This window comes from Siphateles boraxobius, unplaced genomic scaffold (assembly GCF_051911475.1).
Source record: "Siphateles boraxobius isolate OS27281-9 unplaced genomic scaffold, OSU_SipBor_1 13, whole genome shotgun sequence".
Classification (NCBI taxonomy): Eukaryota; Metazoa; Chordata; class Actinopteri; order Cypriniformes; family Leuciscidae; genus Siphateles; species Siphateles boraxobius.
Window position 1 is genome coordinate 28,199,877 of NW_027508733.1, and position 25,137 is coordinate 28,225,013.

General features: G+C 41.7%; 5 protein-coding genes across 8 annotated transcripts in view; 3 read left to right on the plus strand and 2 right to left on the minus strand.

Annotated features, from left to right (window-relative positions):
* LOC143736249 (uncharacterized) overlaps positions 1-617 on the plus strand; it is a 115,466-nt gene extending 114,849 nt beyond the window's left edge. The window contains exon 6 of the transcript XR_013203401.1: positions 591-617. The gene's annotated coding sequence lies outside the window, so the exon portion shown is untranslated. The remainder of the gene's footprint in view (positions 1-590) is intronic.
* Positions 1-25,137, plus strand: part of rpl32 (ribosomal protein L32) — a 251,962-nt gene that overhangs the window by 23,555 nt on the left and 203,270 nt on the right. The window lies entirely within an intron of this gene.
* Positions 724-1,937, plus strand: LOC143735635 (uncharacterized). The gene is made up of 5 exons (XM_077225783.1): positions 724-748; positions 878-1,201; positions 1,286-1,414; positions 1,638-1,739; positions 1,917-1,937. Exons 1-5 carry the CDS (start codon positions 724-726, stop codon positions 1,922-1,924), a joined length of 588 nt encoding a protein of 195 aa, XP_077081898.1. The 3' UTR covers positions 1,925-1,937.
* LOC143736228 (interferon-induced very large GTPase 1-like) lies at positions 16,601-19,907 on the minus strand. Its single transcript, XM_077226919.1, has one exon. It carries the CDS (start codon positions 19,905-19,907, stop codon positions 17,139-17,141), a length of 2,769 nt encoding a protein of 922 aa, XP_077083034.1. The 3' UTR covers positions 16,601-17,138.
* Positions 16,601-25,137, minus strand: part of LOC143736229 (interferon-induced very large GTPase 1-like) — a 77,115-nt gene continuing 68,578 nt past the window's right edge. For all 4 annotated transcript variants that reach the window (XM_077226922.1, XM_077226920.1, XM_077226921.1 and 1 more), the window contains one exon: positions 16,601-21,830. In XM_077226922.1, coding sequence (XP_077083037.1) covers positions 19,983-21,830 — 1,848 coding nt within the window. In that variant the 3' untranslated portion in view covers positions 16,601-19,982. The remainder of the gene's footprint in view (positions 21,831-25,137) is intronic.

Genomic DNA, 25,137 nt, shown 5'->3' on the forward strand with positions numbered 1-25,137 from the left:
TGAGCGTGACACTTGTTGAGGGCTGATGTCACTCTTGCCTGTCTTTAAAACTTGAGAGCCCTGTGTACTGTGAGTGGAAACACAAAACACCTCGACCACACTGACAAGAGAGGAAGTCAGAGATGACCTCATGATCACAGCACTTTTATTTAATCCTTTTACATTCCTCAAATTACATTGAAATGAATACTAACAATGTTGATTTTTTTTCTGACAAAGTGCAACTTGAAAATTTAAAGAATATAAATGTACTATATACTACAAAAGAAAGGTTAACAACAGTGTCAAACCAGTAAAACAGCATTACATTATATGAAGGAGATCCTGCAGTTCCTCTGCTGCCCTCTAGAGACGCTAAATGAAAGTAATTCACTCAATGTCACCAAAATCCACCGGCTTCACCGCTGGATGGCTCTGTCACTCGTTGACTCTCTATTTTTCATGTAATTGTCTGTTCGGTGGAAACATCACACTTTCATAAGCACATGTTCATCATTCGCTCATTTATAGTGTTTATAGAGAATGTCGAGAGACTGCTGCTGAACTCGATCTGTGTCGGATTTGTGTCTGTCTTTGCTTCAGATCTGCAGTAAACTTCATCTGAACTTCTGTGTGGAGGAAACCCCGATTCATATTGAAGATTTTAATCAAATCAAATAAAAAGAATATATGCATAGTGCGGCCTCTCTCCTAATTTTTGAGCGTTTTAATCACGACAACAACATGAAGATCATTCAGCTTCAGCTCTGTGAGTTTATTACATGATATTCACATATGATTCACATTAATCTTGCAGATGTTTCAGAAATCGTTATTCATATGACTTCACAGTGGTTTACGAGCTATCTTAATTTTAATGCATGTTTTTATCTTATAGATGTATTAATCTGTTGTCGAGCTGCAGTGTCAGATCAACTCACTGATTTGGGATCAAATGTGACCATAAACTGTGATCTTGATGAAAATGAGGTTTATTGGATTTTACTGAAAACACCAGATCCTCCAACAGTGATTCTACGATCATTCCCAACACCAAAGTCACCTTTTTACTTAAATAATGCATTCAGAAAGAAATATTCAGTGCGATTTAAACACTGTCTGGTTATAAATAATGTAACCGCTGATGAATTAGGAGTTTATTACTGTATGAAAACAGGCACACCTCCAAAACTCAGCAACAGCACCAGACTGCACTTCACCGGTGAGTTCATTTACTCTTTCAGTGATCAAGACATTGATGCTTACATGTGTCATTTACTTCCTTCACTCTTTTCTCTCTTTCCAGAATCAACTCAACTGACCGAGTGTCACAATCACACAGCGGTGGAGTTTATTGATCAGAATCAGACACAATGGCAGATTATTATCATCATATCTGGACTGATGAACGGGCTGCTGCTCATTGTGCTGATCGGTGAGTGACTGTTCTTTAAGAAAAACTAAATTAAGAAATGAAATATATATTAGTGTATGGTGCCATTTGTAACAATATAAAGATGATGCTCTTCTTCTCCAACAAGCTGGTGAAGTTTTTTCTATTAATGCGTTTTTTGACTATTATTTTGTTTGTGTCTTCATATACTGTATACTGTTACAATTTAAGGATTTTTAATCTGAATTCACTGTTTCATTTTTAGTTTTTGCAGTTAGAAAAACTGAACGGCTGGAAAAACACATTTATAATGCTGATTTAATGCTGACAAAAGTTTTGTATCAGCCTCTGAACACAAACCAATCAGGTACATTTTATGAAATCATTAATATCAATACTAAAATTAATGACTGTAAGTCTTGAAAATTATGTATAAGTGCTGATGACCTTTTATTCCTAAAAACTAAAGTAGTCTTTTGTTTGGATTAATTTAGGTTGAACTGCAGCTGAAATGTTAATATTGTTTTCTCAATATTGTTTTCAGGATGCTGAGAGGGAATTTATGCCAAATGCAGAAACTGTATGTGTGACTATAAGAAATGTTCATAAAATATTATGTGCTTTACGTGCTTCATGTCAAGAATATATTGTTTTACAGTGTTATATCATGAGTATTGGAGAGACTGGGGCTGTTTTTTTTACTTTTACACCAATAAAATAGTTTTAAAAAGATTATAAAGTAATTTTCTTTATGTGCACAAACCTTAAGGTCTTGGGTATTGAACGTTTCTATTGGCTGGGGAAAAATATTAGGAGTTTATAACTTTATGAACACAATCACACATTAAGCATCATTGTCAGATTAATTGATAAAGGGTCTTTCGTTCATTTTGATGTTTAGTTGTTAATTCAGTCAGAATATAATGTAAATAAAAATGTAAATATGTGATTATAGTGAACAATAAATTAAATGGAAAAAAATTAAGTTCTTTAAAAATGAGTAATGGACCATTTTAATAATTATTATTTAAAATTATAATATTTTTTTATGACTTCTTGTTTTCGGGGAAAAAGGTACAGGCTACAACATGTGGTTAAACTCAACTGCAGCACAAACCAAAACCAGAAACATGTTCCAGTTTGTTCAGTTCACAACCAGTGATAAACAGAGTCAGTCACCTTTGTCTAGAGTTGAGGTTTAACTGTGAAACGAGTGTTTTTCCAATGCCTTTATGTGTTTATGTATCTCAGTTCTCACAGTTGTTTAAACCTCAAGTGGAAACAGCAGCATTGCTTTGTCTGCATTATTGTCCTAGAGATTGACAAGTGTTTTAATGCATGGAAATCAAATCACCTTCAAACTAGATACTTTTATATCACTGTGGACGTCCAACAGTTAATGAACTGCAACTGTCATGGCCGCTTTACATGAATCTAGAGTCATTCTCAGAGGATTTAAAAAAAAATGCTTTTACATAGAAGTGGAACACCTGCTTTGAAGGTAAACGCAGGCGTTTATGGTTGCAAGCCATTAAACTGACAGACTGAACTGATGCAACCTGCTGTCACGATCCCGGGTTCTGTGTCTTATGTTTTGTATGGACTTTTATGTTGAAATGTATTTTTCGTTACTGTCATTAGTTACACCTGCCATTAATTATCTCTGATTTCAGTTTTGTTTGTTGAGTCACTAGCCGCGTTTCCATTACTCTTCAAATTGCGCAAATTGAAATTACGAATTGAATATACTCCTAATGGAAACACGTAAATTTCGCAAAAACTCCCATTTATCGCAAAAAAAGTGAGGTGGTTTTTCAGGCAATTCGAAAAAGAAACAGTTTGCAAAACTGCAATGGAAACAGTTTTTGCGCAATTACAATTTAAGAAGACGCGGTGTGTTTGGACAGAATACGAGACGGAGTTCTTTTATTAAACTCATAAAAGACAAAAGAATTACAGGAATACTGGATTCTAAACCTCAAAGAAATGCCACAATCAAGACCTCAAAGCAGAAATGAGTGAGACACGCATATGTGCCTCTCTCGAGTAAAAGGGTCTTTTCTTGCCATTAATGCTTGGATAACACACGCACACGTCTCCTTAGGTTAATAATAATGGCCAGTGCAGTGGCTGTGATATATATATCAGTCAGGGTTAGCCCAGACGCTCTGGTCTTTGCCTTTCATGTACCGTGAATCTTGTTCTTTTTTTCTTAGTCTGGAATAATTCCCTGGTTTCCTGGTTTTTATATTTTTGCACTTTTGTTCGTGACATTAAATTTGTGCATGCATTTAGATCCTTTCTCTCTGCCTCGTCTCTTTGCCATCCTTGTGATACCTGCGATATTTAGTGAGGTAAAGTCCGATTCATTTCCGTGTTCATTCCGTATTCCACGAACAAACCGGTTCAAAAAACGGTTCATTCGCTTAAGTTAATGGTGTTTGTGGTCAAAGTTTCATTCCTGGAGTTTAAAAAAGATTATTAAGTCATTTTCTTTATGTGCACAAACCTTAAGGTCTTGGCTATTGAACGTTTCTGTTGGCTGGGGAAAAATATTAGGAGTTTATGACTTTATGAACACAATCACACATTTAGCATCATTTTGTCGATGCTAAATGTCGGATACATTTCATTTCATTTCATTTTTATTAGGATCCCCATTAGCGGCCCATTTAATGGCAGCTAATCTTCCTGGGGTCCTCTTTAAAATATTCACAACATAAAATTATACAAAGCAATAACAACACAAATTACAATCAAAAAGAATTCAAACATTGCAATTACATACAAAATATTACCATGTAAAATAACATAACAATTTCCAGCTTTCACGAGGTCATTTGCAGCAATTCCTGGGTTACTGTCCTCTTAAATTTATTTTTGTTCTGAATTCTGCATGATGAGACAGAGAGTCGATTCCAAATAGGTATTGCTCTATAAAGTGATGTGCGTTTCAAAAAATTTGTCCTGGGAAGCGAAAGTTTTATGTCACCGCCTAATGCCTGCCTGGTGGCATATAGGTGTCTACTTCCTACAAAAACAATCTGCTCAGAGAGAAACTGGCTGTTTCATAAAAACTGCATTACACAATATTAAAATTAATCGTAGTTTAATTTTGTCTTCAACTGTGAGCCAAGAAAGGCATTTATGCATCAGGACCACGTTAGTGTCAAGAGAGCACTGGAGGACAGACCTCGCTGCCCTATTTTGTGCCACTTGAAGCTCACGAAGGTGTTTTTGTGATGCAGACGACCATATAATTGGACAGTTTTCTAAATGGCACAAAACAAGAGACTGAACAACCTGTTTAGCTATGGACATAGGAATATATGACATACATTTTCTAGACATTGCAATACCATTCCCCATTTTAACTATCATTCCATCAATATGAGCTGACCAAGACAAGTAAGAATCCAAGGTGACGCCCAGTAACCTGGCTTGCATCACCTGTCTTAGCTGCAGCCCATTAACTGACAAGTTCAGAGAGGGCTGGGTAATTAGTTTTGATCTTTTCCAGAATATCATAGATGTTGATTTGTCTACATTTAAAACTAATTTGTTATTTTTTAACCACTTGCTTATATTCTCACTAATTATCTTACTTAATATTGCATCATAAGACGCTGAGATATTTGGACACATACCGGATCGAAACTTCTCTACCTTACTAATAAAATAATTGTTGAAATAATTAGGTATTCCCTCTGGATCTGTAATGAACACTCCATCATTTTCAACATATGAAGCAGCAGAGTGCTTACTCCTGCCCATTATTTGATTTAAAGTGTTCCATAGTTTTTTACCGTCATTTTTTGCTTCGTTAATCTTTTCCTTGAAGTACTCTTTTTTCTTCTTTCTATTCATTTTGACTACTTTATTTCTAAGAGTTCGGTATTGTTTTTGATCAAATAATTCGCAAGAAATATTAGCTTTTGTTTTAGCGTTATCTCTAGACATCATTACATTTTTAAGATTTTTGTCCAACCAAGGGGCACTTTTATTTCTCACAGCTCTTTTTCTGAGAGGAGCATGCTTATCAACTATTTTCATTAGTATGTCCATAAACCTATTAAGGGCTAAGACAGGGTCACAATCTTCACACACTTCTGACCAGTCCACACCTTGAATTTCACCCACATACTGCTCTTGGTTGAAATATCTATAAGTTCTTTTATCAATTATTTTACAGCCACCTTTAGGAAATTTAGTTTTCCTTGTGACTCCTATGATATTGTGGTCACTACAACCAGTGGGCACAGAGACTGCTTTGGAACATTGTTCAAAAACGTTTGTAAATACCTGTATATGATCTATACATGATGCAGATAACACTAATGTACTAGTAAGAAACCTAGTGTGTTGAATTATGATTTGTTTTAGGCCACATATTGTAGCTGTAGATTTAAGCTTCTAATACATTGGACAGTTTGGTGTCAGCCAGTTAATGTTAAAATCACCCAAAATAAATGTCTCTCTGTTTTGATCACAAACAGCATCAAACATTTCACATATGTCATCCAAATATTGAGTATTAGCACTGGGAGGTCTGTATACACACCCAACTAAAATAGGCTTTATGTGAGGTATATGAACTTGTACACCATAACGCTTCAATATCTGCCATATGAAGTCGTTTCGAACATTAACTGGGATGTTATCCTTAACATAGAATGCAACACCACCACCATGTCTATTTCTATCCCTCCTAAATAATCTATAGCCATCTGTCTTCACATCAACATCCGTGAAGCTAGAATATAAGTGTGTTTCAGACAAAGCTAGGATTTCAATACTATTAGACTGCAAAATCTGATATATATCATTAGTTTTATATCTCAAACTGCAGATATTCAATTGCGCTATTGTAATACCCTTAATTAGAAAAGCTGAATGTCTGTGTGTTAAAGTCAATAGCCATGATCTAAATTACAAGTAAAATCACACAAAATACAAATAAACAAATAAACAAGACAAAATGAATGTTTACATACTTCTCACTAGGCTCCTCCTTGGATTTTATGACCAGTTTATCATATTTCAGAGTGGCTATTTCTCCTCTTTCCCGGGCAGCTTGCAACTTGGGTAGCAGTTCTTTTCTTTTCTTCATTACAGCCTCAGAAAAGTCCTCATTTATGTAGATGCGTGTGCCTTTTAATTTCTTTGCAGAGGATAAAATGGTCTGCTTGTCCTTAAATCGCAGAAGTTTGACAATTATCTGTCTAGGTCTTCCACCCTCCTGCTGCTGGCCAATCCTATGGGCCCGTTCAATTTCAATATTGTTGTCATTTAGACCCATTTTGCTGACCAATATGTCCTTGATTTTCTTTTCGGATACATCCCAGCTCTCTCCTCTTTCCTCAGGAATGCCATCTACTATAAGGTTGTTTCTTCGTGATTGATTCTCAATAAAATCCAGCTTTGTAGCCATCTTGTCCAGCTCCTCCTTTGATTTAAATATTTCCGTTTCAAGTTTCTTCAACTTATTCATTTCCTCTTGTACTTTAGCCATTTTGTCAATTTTGTCTTGACAAAATGCCTCTAAAGTTTCTACTTTTCTACTCAATTTTTCCCTCCGAAAAATACAATAAAAGTCCATGGGACCAACCTGTAAAAACATGAATTTCTGCTGTGAAAAAGGACATTTTAAAATGGGGGTCTATGGACATTTGCTCCCTTTTGGCACCTGCCCCTAGCGGATTTTCGATGTATTGCAGTTTTTTGCACTTCCGGGTAGGCTTCATTTTTCAGATTGGAATGTTGCCGCTTGAATGTTACGTACTGTAGCATAGGTGCCGATACCGTGGGTGCTCCGGGGCTCGAGCACGTGTGCCAGACTGCCAGTAGGCTACATTCAATTAAAATTAAACATTGCAGTTGGTGCTATGTGAAGCATCTGTCACACTGTGATTGGTTATGTCACTGTCAGTCGCCTGCTTCATATCCTATCCACCAATCACAGCGTTTCTCAGATGAAAACGACTCGGTGACTAACGTAACCTCGGTTCCCTGAGAGGAGGGAACGAGTATTGCGTAAGTAGCTTACGCTATGGGAAAATGCTATGGGAGCTAAAAGAAAAAAATTATTTTCTCGAGAATATTGAAGTCTTTATGTAAAACGCATTGCAGCTGCACAGCAGACAGCAATGAGCGAAGGAGCTCGGTCATTGGCTGTGCTTCGGCAACTTGCTCGAACCAATGACGGGGCGACTCTGAATGCGCGACCAATGAGCGCGCCTCGCGCCCGCGCGCGTTAAAACGACTGAAGCGAACTAACCAAGCACAAGCACGGCAGCTTACGCAATACTCGTTCCCTCCTCTCAGGGAACCGAGGTTACGTTAGTAACCGAGTCGTTCCCTTTCGAGAGGTCTCTCCTATTGCGTAAGTAGCTTACGCTATGGGAACACCATGCAAAACGCCGTGCGTGCTGAACTTCGCCTTATGATAGCCAGAGGCAGGTGCCTGAGCTAAAAAGCAAAGTTATTATCCAACTAGCCGGCAGAGGCGAGCTTTATATGTGGGAAAAAAGTAAAGAGCCGAACGGAAGTACTGTGTACTGGTAAGACTGTTCCTCGAAAGCGAATCTCAGAAAAGGCCTGTGATGAGGCGCTATTGGAATGTGAAAGTAAGCATCTTTCAGATACACTGAGAGAAACCAATCTCCTGGGCGTACTTGCGCGAGAATATGTTTGGTTGTTAACATTCTGAACGAGCGAATCATTAGTGCTTTGTTTAGGTGTCTGAGATCTAGGAAGGGGCGGAGACCGCCATCCTTTTTCGGGACGAGAAAATAGCGGCTGTAAAAACCTGCCCCGCTCATAGAGGGGGAAACAGTTTCCACAGCGCCCTTTTCTATTAATTTGCGCACCTCGGTGCGTAGAACATGCGAACACTCCTTTCTCACTTTCGTTTCGACCACAGTCGTGAAACGTGGTGGTCTGCGAGCGAACTGGAGCGAGTATCCGTGCTTTATTATATTCAACACCCATTTCAGCATATCTGGAATGTTTGCCCATGCCGCTGCGTGTACAGATATGGGCTGAATACAGGCTAGGGGCGGGCCGCTGTGACGTAGGGACCCGGCCAGCGAATCGCCTGAGCTCGTAGCTCTCAGAGGCGCGGACGCGCGCTGAGCAGCTGAGTGAAGGGGCGCGTGTGTGATTACAACAGCGCGCGCTATGTCTGTAAGACTCGCAGCCTGAGCTGGGGTTGTGTTTGACACTGTAGGGACAGTGTTTATAAGTGGGGGTGCATAGACAGTGGTAGGCACACGCGTCACTTTTATAATGTTTCCCGCTTTTACTGGGGATGAATTCATAACTGTGTGAACAGTGTTTGTGTGTAGTGGTGCGTACATGACCGTAGGCACACGATCATGGGGCGTGCAGCCTGAGCTGGGAATGAATTTGGCACTGTTTTGACAGTATCTGGGAATGCACACTTTGTGGACATGTGAACCCTTAGTGACACAGGCAGAAAAAGACTCTTTTTGTGTTTTCTGTGTGTCGCCGTAAAAACGGCGTTTGTTTGCAGGTGAGCGAGCTCTGTGACTGGCCCATTGACTGCTGTATAGACATTTCCAGCCGCCTGTACGGGGACTGGGTAATGTTTGAGATTTTGCAGAGAGAGTGGTCCGGCTTTTGCGAGACACGCACTCTCTCTTCTCATTCCTGTGGCTAGGAAGGCTTTCGAGGCTCAGGGTTCAGCACAATCTTGGGCCGAGGACCCGGTCGCTCAGGAGGCGGCTTGCGGTTGTGGGAGCGCGAGCGGCGTCGAGCGTCAGTCTGAGGTGTGGGCTGAGAGGCAGTGGGGGCTGCTCTAGCCCGCTGCGGCTGTGGCGGCCTCTGTCTGCTCTGCGATGAGCTGGAGCGTTTAGGCAGGAAATGGCGCATAGCTTGTGAAGCGTTCTGGGCCTCAGTGAAGCGTTCGGCGAAACCTCTACTGCCAGTCCAAACAGCCCGCTGGTGGAGATAGGCGCGTCGAGAAACGGGGCCTTATCATCCTCAGTGAAGCGTCCTTCATCTCCGTCAGAGTCAGCCACAAATGGCGCTCGAGAACAGTCAAATTAGCCATGGCGCGGCCAATAGACTGGGCGGTGGCCTTCGTGGCTCGCAGGGCTATGTCAGTCGAGCTGCGTAGGTCCTTGAAGGCGCCGGGTTCAGGGCCAGACTCGTCCAGGGAGCGGAGAAGCTTGGTTTGGAACACTTGAAGTACCGCCATTGAGTGAAGCGCTGACGCAGCTTGGCCGGCGGCGGCGTAGGCGCGACCAGCGAGAGCCGAAGTAGTGCGGCAGGGCTTTGAGGGCTGGGAAGCCTTGGCTTTCCATCCGGTGGTGGAGGGCGGGCAGAGATGATTGCTCGCGGCAAAAGCGGCGAAGCGAGCCCGCAGTGCGGAGAGAGACCCAGGTCGTCACATTCCGGGCATCCGCCCTTGGTCAAAGCAGCTTCTGCGTGGTTCCTGCCCAGGCAGCGAAGTAGTTTGCAGATGATGTGACGATCCCCGTCCGGAAGAAGGTCTCTGCAAGACGCGCAGGAAGGCATTTGAAACAACGCCTCAGAAATTTGCTCTTTTACAAATGTCGCGGGGCGAACAGATGTAAATACTTGCGTGTAGCGTGTAGCGCGCCGGATGGCTCAGTAGGATGGCGGTCGAAGGCAGCTGAAGATGCCGACGTCCTCGTAGCAATCCCGCTGGTATGCTTTTCCACGGCGGCGAAGGCTTTCAATAATCCGGAGGATTCAAGTCAAGTCAAGTCAAGTCAAGTCAAATATATTTATATAGCGCTTTTCACAATACAGATTGTATCAAAGCTGCTTCACAGTATCAATCAAAACAACTTAACAATGTTTGTTTATTACTGGAAAAAAAGACCTAATCAATGGAATCAATGGTATGAAGCTAATCAATGGTATGATTGGTTAATTAATTTGAATATCCCCAACTGAGCAAGCCAAAGGCAACAGTGGCAAGGAACCGAAAAACTCCATCCAGTGACCTAATGGTGTCCTAACACCCCATCAGATGACCCAATGGAGAAAAAAAAACCTTGGGAGAACCCAGGCTCAGTCGGGGGCCAGTTCTCCTCTGGCGTTTATGAACTAGAGGCCGAATTTACAGTAACTGTAAGATAAAAATTTATATGAATGCCTGGCTAAATAGATGCGTCTTCAGTCTAGTTTTAAACTGGGAGAGAGAGTCTGAGCTACGAACAATATCAGGAAGGCTATTCCAGAGCTTCGGAGCTAAATGTGAAAATGCTCTGCCTCCTTTGGTGGATCTGGATATCCTAGGAATGACCAGAAGCCTCGAATCTAGTGATCTTAAAGAGCGCGATGGATTGTAAGGCGATAGAAGATCCGTTAAATAGACTGGAGCCAAACCATTTAGAGCTTTATAAGTCAAAAGCAATATCTTGTATTTAATACGGAACTTTATAGGTAACCAATGAAGTGATGATAAAATCGGTGTCATATGATCATATTTTCTTGATCTAGTAAGAACTCTAGCGGCTGCATTTTGGACTAACTGTAGCTTGTTTATTGAAGATGCAGGACAACCAGCTAATAAAGCATTACAGTAATCTAGTCTCGAGGTCATGAATGCATGAACTAACTTTTCTGCATCAGAGACTGATAGCATATTACGTAGCTTAGCAATGTTTCTAAGGTGGTAAAAGGCTGTTTTTGTAACATATGAAATATGCTTTTCAAAAGACAGGTTGCGGTCTAGTATAACACCCAGGTCTTTTACTGTAGCGGATAAAGTAACAGGGCATCCTACTATGTTAAAGTCGTGCTGTGAAGGGTTTTGTGGACGGTTTTTAGAACCGATAAGTATTACCTCTGTCTTGTCTGGATTTAATAAAAGAAAATTACGCGTCATCCAATCTTTTATATCATTAACACAATCTGTCAATTTGGATAATTTAGCGTATTCATCTGGCCGTGATGAAATATATATTTGTGTGTCATCGGCATAACAATGGAAACTAATTCCATGTTTCCTTAGAATATTACCAAGTGACAGCATATATATTGAGAATAATAAAGGGCCTAACACAGATCCCTGCGGCACTCCATAGTTTGCCGAAGTTATAATCGATTTTTCTCCATTTAAGTAGACGAAATGGTAGCGGTCAGATAAGTATGACCTGAACCAGCTTAATGCTTGTCCTTGAACACCAGTGTAATTTTGTAGTCGATCTAAGAGTATTGTGTGATCTATAGTATCGAACGCAGCACTAAGATCAAGTAAAACTAGTACTGAGATACAGCCTTGGTCCAAAGCTAAAAGTAAATCATTTGTGATTCTAACAAGGGCAGTTTCAGTGCTATGATGTGGCCTGAATCCAGACTGAAACTTTTCATAGATGTCGTTTTCTTGCAAGAAAGAGCCGAGTTGAGGAGCCACAACTTTTTCTAATATTTTTGACATAAATGGAAGATTCGAAATGGGTCTGTAATTTGCTAGGTTATTTGGATCTAATTGTGGTTTCTTAATAAGAGGTTTTATAACTGCCAGCTTGAACGTTCTTGGAACATGACCTAAAGATAAAGATGAGTTAATAATATTGAGAAGAGGCTCTTCCACTATAGGTAACACTTCTTTCAGTAGTTCAGTTGGTATAGGATCTAATAAACATGTTGTTGTTTTAGATGAAGTGATAAGTTTATTTAACTCTTTTTGTTCTATGGTTGTAAAGCATTGTAATTGTGCTTGCGGGGTGATAATTGCGGCTGAATTATAAGGCGCGAGCAGAGATCGAACGTTTACGATTTTGATTCGGATGCTTTCAATTTTCTCGGTGAAGAAGTTCATGAAATCATTACTACTAAACTGTAACGAGGTATTTTGTTCAGAAGACGTCTGTTTATTTGTTAGTCTAGCCACGGTATTAAATAAAAACCTTGCATTATTTCGGTTGTTTTCTATTAATTTGCTGAGATGCTCAGCCCTGGCCGTTTTAAGGGCCTTTTTATAACGTGACATACTGTCTTTCCACGCGATTCTAAAGACCTCTAAATTAGTTTTTTTCCATTTACGCTCTAAATTACGGGTTTCTCTCTTTAAAACATACATAGTATTATTGTACCATGGTGCTATACTTTTTTCTCTGACCTTTTTTAATCTAATGGGTGCAACAATATCCAATGTTCTAGAGAGAATGGAGCTCATAGTGCTAGTTAGTTCGTCTAGTTCATCTGTTTGTTTGGGTTCAGGCAGCAGCTGGGACAGATCAGATAAGCTATTTGAGAAATGATCTATGGTGGATGGACGAATTGTTCTACCTGGTCGATAACGTGGCGCAGCATGACATATTATAGCAGTGCGTAATATGCAAGTTACCAAGTAGTGGTCAGTGACATCATCACTTTGCGGTACAATATCTATATCGGTTGGATCGGTTCCATATGATATAATTAAATCGAGTGTATGATTAAGACGATGAGTTGGTCCGGTGACGTTTTGCTTGACCCCGAAGGAGTTTAATAAATCTGTAAACGCAACCCCTAACGCATCATTTAAATTATCTACGTGTATGTTAAAATCTCCAACAATTAATGCTTTATCGACGTTGACCAAAAGATCTGATAGAAAGTCAGCAAACTCTTTTAGGAAATTGGCGTAAGGCCCTGGAGGTCTATATATGGTAGCCAATGCTAGAGATAATGTGGTTTTTTTTCTTACATCTAAGAGCGTAACATTTAGCACAAGCACTTCAAACGAATTAAACCTATGACGAGTTTTCTGAGTAACATTAAGGGTATCTCTGTAAATTTTTGCAACACCGCCGCCACGACCGATCAGGGGCTCATGCTTATAACAGTATTCCGGCGGAGTAGACTCATTTAGACCGAAATAATCATTTGGTTTAAGCCAGGTTTCAGTAAGGCACAGAACATCGAAATTATTATCTGTGACCATTTCATTTACAATAACCGCCTTAGGTGTGAGCGATCTAATGTTTAGGAGACCTAGCTTTAGAAATTGTTTTTGTTCACTACTAGCGAGATTTTTTGTTTTAATAACAATTAGATTTTTTCTAGATCCCGCAGTAGATTTATTATTTGATCTTAGTAAACGAGGAATAGACACAGTTTCTATGCAATGTTCTACACTAGTATTAATATCAATTAAATTGGTGCAGTAGAGACTGTGATTTGGATTTTTGGTTACTAGTCAAACGGTATTTAACATCTTGGAGATGTTATCCGACAGAAGATCTGCCCCGATTCTACTTGGGTGTAAGCCATCAGCTCGGAAGAGCCTTGGTCGCTCCCAAAACAGATTCCAATTATTTACAAAAATCAGTTTCTGCTCATTGCACCATGACAATAACCATTCATTTAGCGCGAATAATCTACTGAACTTTTCATGCCCTCGTCGGTACGTAGGAAGCGGTCCAGACAAAATAATCGATGTTTCAGGCGATGTGCTGCGTACCGTATCGATAAGGCTCCTGAAGTCCTTCTTCAGAACCTCCGTCTGTCGCAGCCTAATGTCGTTAGCTCCCACGTGCAGCACAACAGCTCCGACGCGCTCGTCACCGTTCAAGATCTCAGTTACCCGCGCAGTGATATCGAGAACACGAGCACCAGGAAAGCAGTGACTGTGCACCTTACTTTTACCTAACGTAGCGTGGACGTGTCGGACGGTGGAATCGCCGATGATCACAGCATCGCGTTCCGTTTCACGAAGAGGGGAGAATCGGTTCTGAGTGGAGATCTCGAAAACCGGGAGGGGCGAAAAGATTCTTGTCCTGGCTCGCGGCTTCAGCGGAACCACCCAGGCTTCGTGGTGGTGTGTTGGAGCCGGAGTGAATGAAACCATGGCTGATCGTGACCTGGACGCTCGGGACCAATGCTGAGAAACGCACGGAGTAGACGAGGTCAGCGTCAGCGGGTTACTAACGTTAATCACTGATCCGTGTGCATCAGCGCGTGATGTTTCAAGAGCTAAACGCCGGTCTCTCAGCTCAGCTTGTCTCTCTAGAAGGTCACGGATCTGCTTTTCTACAGCTTCTAATTCAGACTGCACCGCAAGCAATTCAGATTTATTCTCATCTGCACCAAAAGGTAAATAACATACACCTGATATATTCGCCATTTTAACAGATGGACAGTAAGTTAGCAATGATGCAACCAGTGATGCAATTAATATTTATACTAATTTATGACTCAAGTCTTGGGTAAAACCCGTCTTTTTAGTGGTATGGATGTAATGTAGACGCACGATAGACGGGAAAACAAACAAACTCACAGCAGGCAACGAGGCTGACAAAAGCAGTCGATCGCAGGGCGAGCAGCAGCGAAGCAGTGTCTTGCTCTACGACCAACAACCAATGTTCAAACCGTATTTGCGGTTCCAGCCGTATAAATGGCCAACAGTCCGAGTTGTAACAGTGACGCACGATAGACGGGAAAACAAACAAACTCACAGCGGGCAACGAGGCTGACAAAAGCAGTCGATCGCAGGGCGAGCAGCAGTGAAGCAGTGTCTCGGTCTACGACCAACAATCAATGTTCAAACCGTATTTGCGGTTCCAGCCATATAATGGCCAACAGCCCGAGTTGTAACAGTGACGCACGATAGACGGGAAAACAAACAAACTCACAGCAGGCAAAGGGGCTGACAAAAGCAGTCGATCGCAGGGCGAGCAGCAGTGAAGCAGTGTCTCGCTCTACGACCAACAATCAATGTTCAAACCGTATTTGCGATTCCAACCGTATAATGGCCAACAGTCCGAGTTGTAATTATGAGTTAAATGATGGTTCAGAACAGAATAAAGAGAGAAATACGGAAAAACAGAAGAAAATACGAAGCTAATACGAGGCTTAGACAGCCACGACGCAAACAAACTCACAGCTCACAGCAGGCAGCGAGGCGGACAAAAGCAATCGAGCAATCGAGCAGTGGTGTGTACACTGATCGGTCTGCACAGTGGAGGTCTTCGCTGAAGGAGATTAATCTAAAGAACTCTCATTGGTCGCGCATTCAGAGTCGCCCCGTCGTTGGTTCGAGCAAGTTGCCGCAGCACAGCCAATGACCGAGCTCCTTCGCTCATTGCTGTCTGCTGTGCAGCTGCAATGCGTTTTACAGAAAGACTTCAATATTCTCGAGAACAGGAGTTTTCCCATAGCGTAAGCTACTTACGCAATAGGAGAGACCTCTCGAAAGGGAACGCCTCTTTAGGGACCTCGCTCCTGGCCATGCGTGTATGTGCTTTCGTTAATCAGATTCAGAGTGAGACTAAAATGGACAGATTTCTTATTAAAAAAGCAAAACCTTATAATGATGCGAGTGTATCGACATCCACCACAAGTGCCCTGTCAGAAGCACATAACAGCGAAGCTAGAAGCAGCGAAGCTAGGAGATACAGCGAGGCTAGGATTTGCAGTGAAGATGGACGACAACATACATACCAGGCTAGTTGGAAAGAAAAATGCCCCTGGATAGCTTATGACTCCACAAAAAACAAAGTGTTTTGCAACATCTGCACTGGAGCTGAAACATGAATGTCCCTCTTCCATCATCATTCTTAATTTCCCACGAAGCTGTATACGTGTCAGTCAAACTCTTCATCTCCAATCCTGTCTGTATTTGTGAGAAGTGCGCTGTCCTGAGTTGAAAGATAGCCTACTTTACGGCTTTATTATCAAGTAAATAGGTGTGTGTGTGTTCGTGTCGGCCGCTGTCCATTTCCTAAGGTTCTGAAATAAAAAACAATTTTTGACTACTTTTTTTTTTTTAAAGGGCGTGCGCCCATGAGCACCCACGGAGGAAAACATAAATCGCCGCCCAAGTACTGTAGTGCATGTGAAAAAACACATATACGACAGATTGAGCTGACTCACAAATGTGCTCGACAACAACAATTCTGCCTCTTCTCAACATGGACTGCGTGTTCCCGGGGGCGAAGTTTATGTACATTTTAGGGTTAGTGATGTCCCTAACCCCGGAGGAATGTCGTGTAGTCCCTACCAGTCGTTTGTTGTAGTACTTAACAAAATATTTCTTTAAAAGCAAATATCTTCCTTTGCTTTGAACTTTGAGCGTTGTAACTTTGCAGATGTTGTTTATGCTCAAACAGCAACATTACACACTAAGTTAGAAAGTGAAAGCATAATCAACCACCCCTTTAAACAAGATAAATGGTGTAAGCCTAAAAGAATCCTCAAATCAACACATTTTCTACATTGTTTAAAGATCACAGTTAAATAATACTATTGATTAAATCATTGAATTTCATGTATTTTAATTTGCACATATAAATGAATGAACAACAGTGAACAAAATACATTCTAGAACAATTCTCAGTGAAGATACACTGATGGCACTTTATCAAGTCATTAAACTCTTCAAATTTCCCAGTGCACTGCAGACATGAAGTTTTGTTCTTAGCTTCTGTTATGCTCAGTACACCTTAAATATTTATCAATTTCCTGAGGAAGTTTCCATATATTCTAAATACGAGAACACAATATTAGATACAGTCACCCACCGATATTTTATTCACTCATAAAATACAATACCTTTAATCTCTTATAAATTAACAAACATTAATATTTTTTTGTTTAATCTTTGATAATAGCTTAATAGCTAACATACCTATTTCTGAACTACTTTCTACTGTAAGTATCATATTGAATGTAATTTATAGGGAGAAAAAAACCTAGAAGATTCTAGACAGAAAAAAAACTGAGAAACATTTCAATCTGTGGTCTATGTATTAGAGGCCCACACATGACTCATTTTCATTTGTCATTAGATGTAATCATCCAAACTCTCTATAGCTTGCTCTTTTGAGTATTGGCTCCATCCGTATGAAATGTCATCCCATCTGTGAAATGTTTTCTCAAAGTATTCTTCCAGATTTTTCTGAAATCTGCAAACAATGATGTTCCACTCTGCATAAACATTTCCTGCTTTTCTGTATTCTCTACATGGAATCCACTGACCTGTATAGAACATTTTACCAGTTCTCACTAATGTTGTGCAAAAATCTGCACTGAGACACTCTGTTCCCTCATAACAACATCCAGTGAGTCCATCTACTCGATGGAAAGGAACGCTGTGATCTTCAGTATGGTTTTCTACAGTGTTAGTGCAAGTGGCAGCGCAGAACGGACACTGAACCCAGCAGCACTGACAGAGATGATCAATCAGAATCTCATCTGGTCTGTCCTTATGTTCCAGATTTTCTGGAAATGTCTCTTTGCTGAATTTATGTTGTATTTCAGATGATATTGAACCAAGTTCTTTGCTTATCACATCTTCTAGGAGATTGAAATCATCAACACCATCATGACTCACTCCGCTAAGGTCCTTTACTGAGAATATCAGCACATCTGAGAGCTGCAGTGTGAAATGATCTAACCACTTCTGAACATCTCCACTAGTTGTGCTGACCAGTGTAGTTGCTCTATGAGCTGCTGCCATGATCTTCTGCTGCAGGAGTTTAATGTTCTCCTTCATCTTGGGCCGAACACGGACTCTGAATTGATCAGTGATGTACTGATTGACTTCATCTCTGATGAAACTCTTTAAGTGATCTTTGGGATTATTAAAGTATGTAAGGTATTTGTCAAAATCCTCCTGTTCTGCCAGTGTTTTGAGGATGTGTTTCTCTAGTTTAGATCTGTTTCCATTTAACGATTCACAGTTTGTTTTAATTTCATTAGTGAAATCTCCAGCAGTATCTTTGTAAACACTCTTTTGAATGGGCTCTTTGAGTTTCTGACAGATGATCTCTGCAAAAATGGCAGCTGTTGTTGCACCTTGACAGTATTTCTGGAAAATACTATAGTACTCTTTGCTCTTCTTTTCAAAGTAGAAAACAGGATCGTTGGCTTCCCTGAACTTTCTGTGCTGGTCAGTAATTAACTTGTGTTCTCTTTTACAGATGGAAATGACCAAATCCATGTAAAATTCCTTTGTGAACACATATTTCCTGGAACCTTGCCCATATTCTACTATTCTGGCTTTGATATAATCTGCGAGTTCTTGAATGTAGGTTTTGTTGTAGCCCATCTTTGCAATGTTATACGACATGATCATTGTGTGTGCTTGTTGAGCAATGTCATTGACTAAAGTTCTTATTTGGTTTTCAACTTCAATGCAACCAAACTTTAGTTGAGCTGATCTGAAGGCTTTTTTAGCATTTGGTGCACTTTCGCTACATTTCTTTAACTGTACATAATCTGAATAACTCTTCACAGATAAAATATCCTTGCTCATCTTCCAGTTGTTTACAGGGAAACTTTCATAGTTGCAAAGAAGTTGTTCCATGTCTCTTAATACATGAATGTTTTTGATTGGAGGAGTTTCTGTCTTAATCTTCCTAACACACTCTTCCCAAAATGAATCAAACTCTTTTTTCAGGATTGTTTCATCATTGGCTTTGTCTTTGAGTTTTATTGCAAGTTCTTTGCTCTTCTCCAAGAGAGTATTTTCATGGCGTGTTTTCTGAGCATCAATTTTTTTCTTCATATCTCGCTGCTGAAGAATTTCATTTAATTTCCTCTTTGTTTCTCTCACAATGTTCTCCTGAAGGTCTTGGATTTTGATGTGAAATGATGCTTTCCACTGTATCAGTATATCTTTATCTTTGTCTGTCTCAAAAAAAATTGACATTGATTTTTCTACTTCTTGACTTTTCACTTTTAGTTTTCCTTGAAGATCACTTTCTGAAACCTCATCAATGGTTTCATTTTCTATGTTGTTGTAGAGTTTGTTCTCTATTTCCAGCATGGCACTGCGAAGACTCCAAGACCACTTGCTGTATTCTGTCTCCAGTTTTCGGTATGTTGCAATTTCCAGAGAATTTCTGAAGCTAAACACAAACCGTTCATTCAGTAAAGCCTTCCAGAGATCCTTAATACGATCTTTTAGGTGTGTCAACTCTAACCCATCTGATTTTGAGGCATGGCCAAAAAATGTTGCCTTAAGCTCTTGGATGTTTTCACAGTATGATGGGTTTGGTGGTGCCATCGGTGGGCTGCCCTCCCAGAGCTGTCCAAAATACTTTATATCCTTCTGTATATCAAAAGTAATGACATCACTGAAACATTCTGCATCACAGACTTCATCTTTAGCAGCGAGTTTTGTCATCTCATCCAGCGTCTCCTGCAGCCGCCTCCTTCCCTCCATGTTCTTCTCTCCAGCTGTGATGTCTGAAACGTTCTGATGCACAAACATACAGCTGGGATTCAGTTTGACCTTTTTCATCCTCATGAAGGCCTGAACAACGATCTGAAGAATGTCCTGCAGCTCGGATGGACTTTCTCCAAAGACATTTATCAATGTCAGATTACCAAGACCAACAACAAATGTGGCCATTTCATTGTCCTGATGTCTTGTTGACCTTCCAGACAGTTCTAGAGCACGAAGCCCCTCAGTATCAACAACCAGAATATAGTCAAACTTCAGCTGTTCTTTCATCTCCTCTGACACTCTGACCAGCTGCATGAAAGCTCCTCTGGTGCACCTGCCAGCGCTGACAGCAAACTGCAGTCCAAACATGGCATTCAGCATAGTGGATTTCCCTGAGCTCTGAATCCCTAAAACTGACAGCACAAAGACTCTCTTGTCTCCCAGTTTCTTGATGAGTTAATGTAGAACAGCAGTAACCCAGACCACAGGAACATGAGCAGCATCTCCATCCATCAGCTCCAGTGGAAATCCAGAGATCATCATTTCTGCTGCAAGACTCGGGAGGAAAGTAAAATTACACGGCAGGCCTTCCTTGTTACTATTCACTGATTTACATGATTCATACATCTGACCGATCTCCCTCAGGATGTGCTCCAAGCCAAAGGTTGCAGCTTGAAGTTCTTTTGATATTCTATCAAGTTCTGCATGTTCATTGGTCATTTGTTGCTCAGCTCTGACTTTTGACCATTTTTCATCATACTTATAATGCAGAGCAGAAAGGTCAGCTGAGGTATATTCATCCAGGAGGATTGCGAGCCATTTCAGAAAAAAAGTCTTCTCATTTGGAGATTGTGAATTTATTTCGGTAATAAAAAACTTCATGAACCCAGCTATGTTCAGCACATGCTGCTGTTTACGGATTTTATTCATTTGTTTCTGTTTTAAATCCACATCTATTTCATTCCCCTGATATCGATGTAGTTCTTTGTTCTTTTCACACCACTGATGCCACAGTTCCCCCTGACAGGGCAGAAATGATTCTTTAATTTTTGTCAGATTTTTATCCTTCAGTAAACCCATCATCTGCTGTGCTGCTTCTTTTCCTCTCCTGCAGTCATTGTCATGATCCTCATCTACTCTGATACCTGAGTGTTTAGACACATCTTCAAGACTGAAAATAGAAGATGATTGTGATGAAAAAAATGAGAGACATGTATTTATAGCTTGTATGAGTTCTTCAGATACATCTGACTGATTTCTCTTATTTAGTCCAATTTTGTATTTTCCTTTCCTCATTTCAGTTACTCTAGATTCATCTTCAGTAAGAAGACAAATTAGTGGCTTTCTGTCCCTGTACAGGTTTTGGATCTTTACTGCATTCTTGTCATTCTTGTCAAGACGTGGTAGGATAACAACATTGACTGAGGACATTTCAGTGAGGATCTGCAGCTGTTTCTCGTTGGCTCCTGCATCACCGTGAAGGTTACAGAATGCAACACATTGAGTAAATTTATCTGTGTCTTTCCTAGAGGGGCAGTACCAGGCGATCTCCACAACTCCATCCATCAGTAATCTGGTGTTGCTGCTGCCTGGACAGTTCCTATGGAAAAATGTGTTGTGTTTCTCATTGATCAGACTGTTCATCAGCTGAGATTTGGATGATGACAATGAGTCAAACCTGAAGAAAGACACCATAGCTGTTTTTGCGTTCCAGACAGGTTCGATTTTACTGATGATTTCATTGTTGGTATCTTTCATCTTCCAGCTCTTGTTGATTTGTCTGAATGTCCAGAGAGGAAACTCAATCTCTTGTGTGAATGGATCCGGAATAAGCAGAGGCAGAGCGTACTGACACTGAGACAGTTTAGTCACCATCAGCTGCTTTAGTAAACTATCAGCATAATAAATCGCGGCCATCTGAACATCCATTGGGTGAATAGCATCTCTTCTGTTTGTTTCTGAAGGACAAAACGATATTTCTCTGAAAATATCAGCATCACCCTCATCCACAATTAAGTCATTGTTTATTTGTTGTCTGTCATCCTGTGAATCTATAGTTTTAATGTATCTTGCTCTGTAGTTCATCATCAGCAGTTTTTGTAGGAAAGTCTGAATCAGGTCCTCCTCAGCACAGGACTCACAAGACTCTAATGAATGTTTAGTTAGTTGAAGAACATCTGCAGCTCTTAGTTTAAAGGGGTGCCTTTTATCCAGATGAAGCCTGTGCAATAGATGCTCTACTTTGTCCCCCCTTCTGTTTCCTTTTTGATCCAATCTTGCAGCATCTATTGATCGCTTTTCTCCCTGAGAAATATACAGCACAAAGCAGTTAGTTTAAAACAATTGACAATGAACTAAAATAAAGATGAGCCTTGGATTTTACAGTATTTTACAATCGCTATGACAATTTTTTCAATACGTTTAACAAATTTCCTGAACTCTTAACACAGTTAGCACTACATCTGTCTGTGTAAGCTATACAATTAACACATTTCTTGTTGCTTTAACACAAAATGCATACAATTAACACAAATTTAAAATGCTTGAACTTATTTTACACACAAGCTCAAACAAGACCAAAACAATGGATTTTTACTGGCAAATTTACTAATGCTTTAACACTGTATGTCAGAACAGAAAACACCGTGTTCTAAACCTAACCTTACAGGCGAAAGTCAAGGTAAACAGCTGTTTATATTGTGAATTGAAACATAAATATATCCCCTGTTTTTTATTCTATTGTTACTGAGAAACAGCTGATTGAATTATGCAAATATATACAATTATTTTTATTTATTTTCTTTATTGCAGCAATTCTGTCTCTGTCTTTGTTTTTTTCATTACATTCTATAAAGCACTCTGAGATGGGTCTTTTTTCATTGAATTTCTGCAGCAAAAGACCTAAACCCAACAAAACAAAAATGTAGAGAGGCTTCAAAAGAAATGCAAAACACAATCTATGATCAATACAATACTGTGATGAATCACCAGAGGCAGTCAGGTCCATTTGCAACGTATTTATTAAGAAGAGAAGTAAGCAGGAAAAGGGTCAGACACCGGCAAGATCAGCAATGGAGAATGGGCTCACACTTATCAAATCCAGGCGAGGGGTCAGGGCTGGCAGCGAGCAGAAGAGAAGTCCAGGGACGAAGCAGAGGGTCGAGAGACAGGCAGCAGACAACGGGATAATCAGATCAGCGGAGGTCAAACACAGGTAGGCAGAGATACAGGGATAAACGCTCAGAATGTTCACAGAGGAAACGAGACTTCGCACTGTATGAGAAGTGAATGGGGCTTATATGCAGGTAGATAACAGGGTGCAGGTGTGTGAGTGATCAGTGGTGGCAGGTGTGTGAGTAATCAGTCCAGGAGTGGTGTGTGAGAAAGTCAATACTCGGGTGATGGTGGCCTCTGGTGGCCAGTGAGGGATGTAGTGGGTTCTGAGAGTGTGACAGAGCCCCCCCCCCTGCGAGCGACTCCCGGCGCGAGGATGTTGACGGCGTCGAGGTCTACCCCCGGGGTCGAGGAGCAGGTCTGCTCGGATGATTGTGATGAAACTCAGCTATGAGAGTGGGGTCCAGAATGTCCGTGGCATTGACCCAGGAACGTTCCTCTGGACCGAATCCCTCCCAGTCGACTAGGTATTGGAGCAACCTGCCCCGGCGCCTCGAGTCCAGAAGTTGGTGTACTCGATAAGCCTCCTCGCCCTCTACCAAGATGGGTGGCGGATTCAGTTCCTGGGGTCGATTCTCTCCTCCCTCAGTGGGATCGGCAGCGGGTTTGAGGAGTGAAACATGGAAGGTGGGAGCAATACGGAAATGATTAGGCAGGGCCAGGCGGTAAGATACTGGAGTGATTTGTCGAAGAATTTTGAAAGGACCCACGTACCTGGGACTGAGTTTTTTGCAGGGGAGTTGAAGATGAAGGTCTCGAGCGGACAGCCACACCCATTGTCCTGGTTGGTACTCTGGACCGGCTCGACGGCGGCGGTCAGCCTGTCTCTTGAAGCGGCGGACTGCTCGCTGGAGGTGTGTGTGCGCTTGGTCCCACGTCTCCTCACTGCGTCGTAACCAGTCGTCTATGGCGGGGACGTTTGCGGGTTCCCCAGACCAAGGGTATAGAGGTGGTTGGAAACCCAGGATGCACTGGAAAGGAGTCAAGCTCGTGGAGTGCTTTTGTAAGGAGTTCTGGGCGTATTCCGCCCAGATTAAGTAACGACTCCAATCCTCTTGGTGATGATGACAGTAGGTCCGGAGGAACCTGATGATATCTTGATTGAGACGTTCTACCTGCCCGTTGGCTTGGGGATGGTATCCGGACGTGAGGCTCACGTTGACTTGAAGGGCCTTGAAGAAGGCCGACCAGACTCGGGAGGTGAACTGAGGTCCTCTGTCGGAGATAATATCCTCAGGTAGACCGTACAACCTGAATACCCAGTTGCAGAGATGCTCTGCCGTTTTTAGTGCAGTGGGAAGCTTGGTTAAGGGAATGAGGCGGCAGGCTTTGGAGAATCTGTCCACCACGGTGAGGATGGTAGTATGGCCGTTGGAAGCGGGTAAGTCCGTAATGAAGTCAATTGCTATGTGGGACCAGGGACGTTGAGGTATGGGCAGGGGATTGAGTAAACCGGCGGGTAACAGGCGAGATGATTTCTGGGTGTTGCAGACCTGACATCGTTGGATAAACCTGGTGGTGTCTTGGATTAAGGTTTGCCACCAGTAGCGGTTCTGGAGGAGTTGAATGGTGGCTGTAACCCCTGGATGACCGGAACTAGGAAGAGCGTGAACATGCTCCAGGACCTGGTTACGAAGTGTCTCGGGGACAAAGATTCTGTGAGGCGGACAGGCTATGGGAACTTCCGTTTGAGCATTGGCCTGCTCCAGCTCGGTCTCAAGATCCCACTGGATGGGACCAACGACGAGGTCGGGACCCAGGATAGTTTCAGGAGCTTGGGTGGATGGTTCTGGATCGTACAGTCGCGACAGGGCATCGGCCTTAGTGTTCTTAGACCCTGGACGGTAGGTGACCGTGAATTGAAAACGGGTGAAGAATAGGGACCAGCGGGCTTGTCGGGGGTTTAACCTTTTGGCGGTGCGGAGGTATTCTAGGTTCTTATGATCGGTGAGTACGGTGAAGGGAGTAGCGGCTCCTTCTAGCCAGTGTCGCCATTCCTTGAAGGCGGCCCTCATGGCCAGAAGTTCACGATCTCCTACATCATAGTTTCTCTCAGCGGCGTTGAGTTTTCTTGAGTAGAAGGCACAGGGGTATAGTTTGGGTGGAGACCCCTGCCGTTGGGACAATACTGCGCCCAGGCCAGTATTCGACGCATCCACCTCCACCACGAAGGGTAGGTCGGGGTTGGGATGGTGCAAGATTGGAGCAGACGTGAAGAGTTGTTTCAACTGATTTAAGGCACGAGTGGCTGACTCATTCCAGGGAAGACGTGATGTAGTTTTCTTGATCAGAGATGTCAAAGGGTTTGCCACAATGCTGAAGTTACGGATGAAGCGGCGGTAGAAGTTGGCAAACCCGAGCAAGCGTTGTAGCTCCTTAAGAGTGCTGGGTCGTGGCCACTCAAGAACAGCTCGAACTTTGCCCTCATCCATGGCGA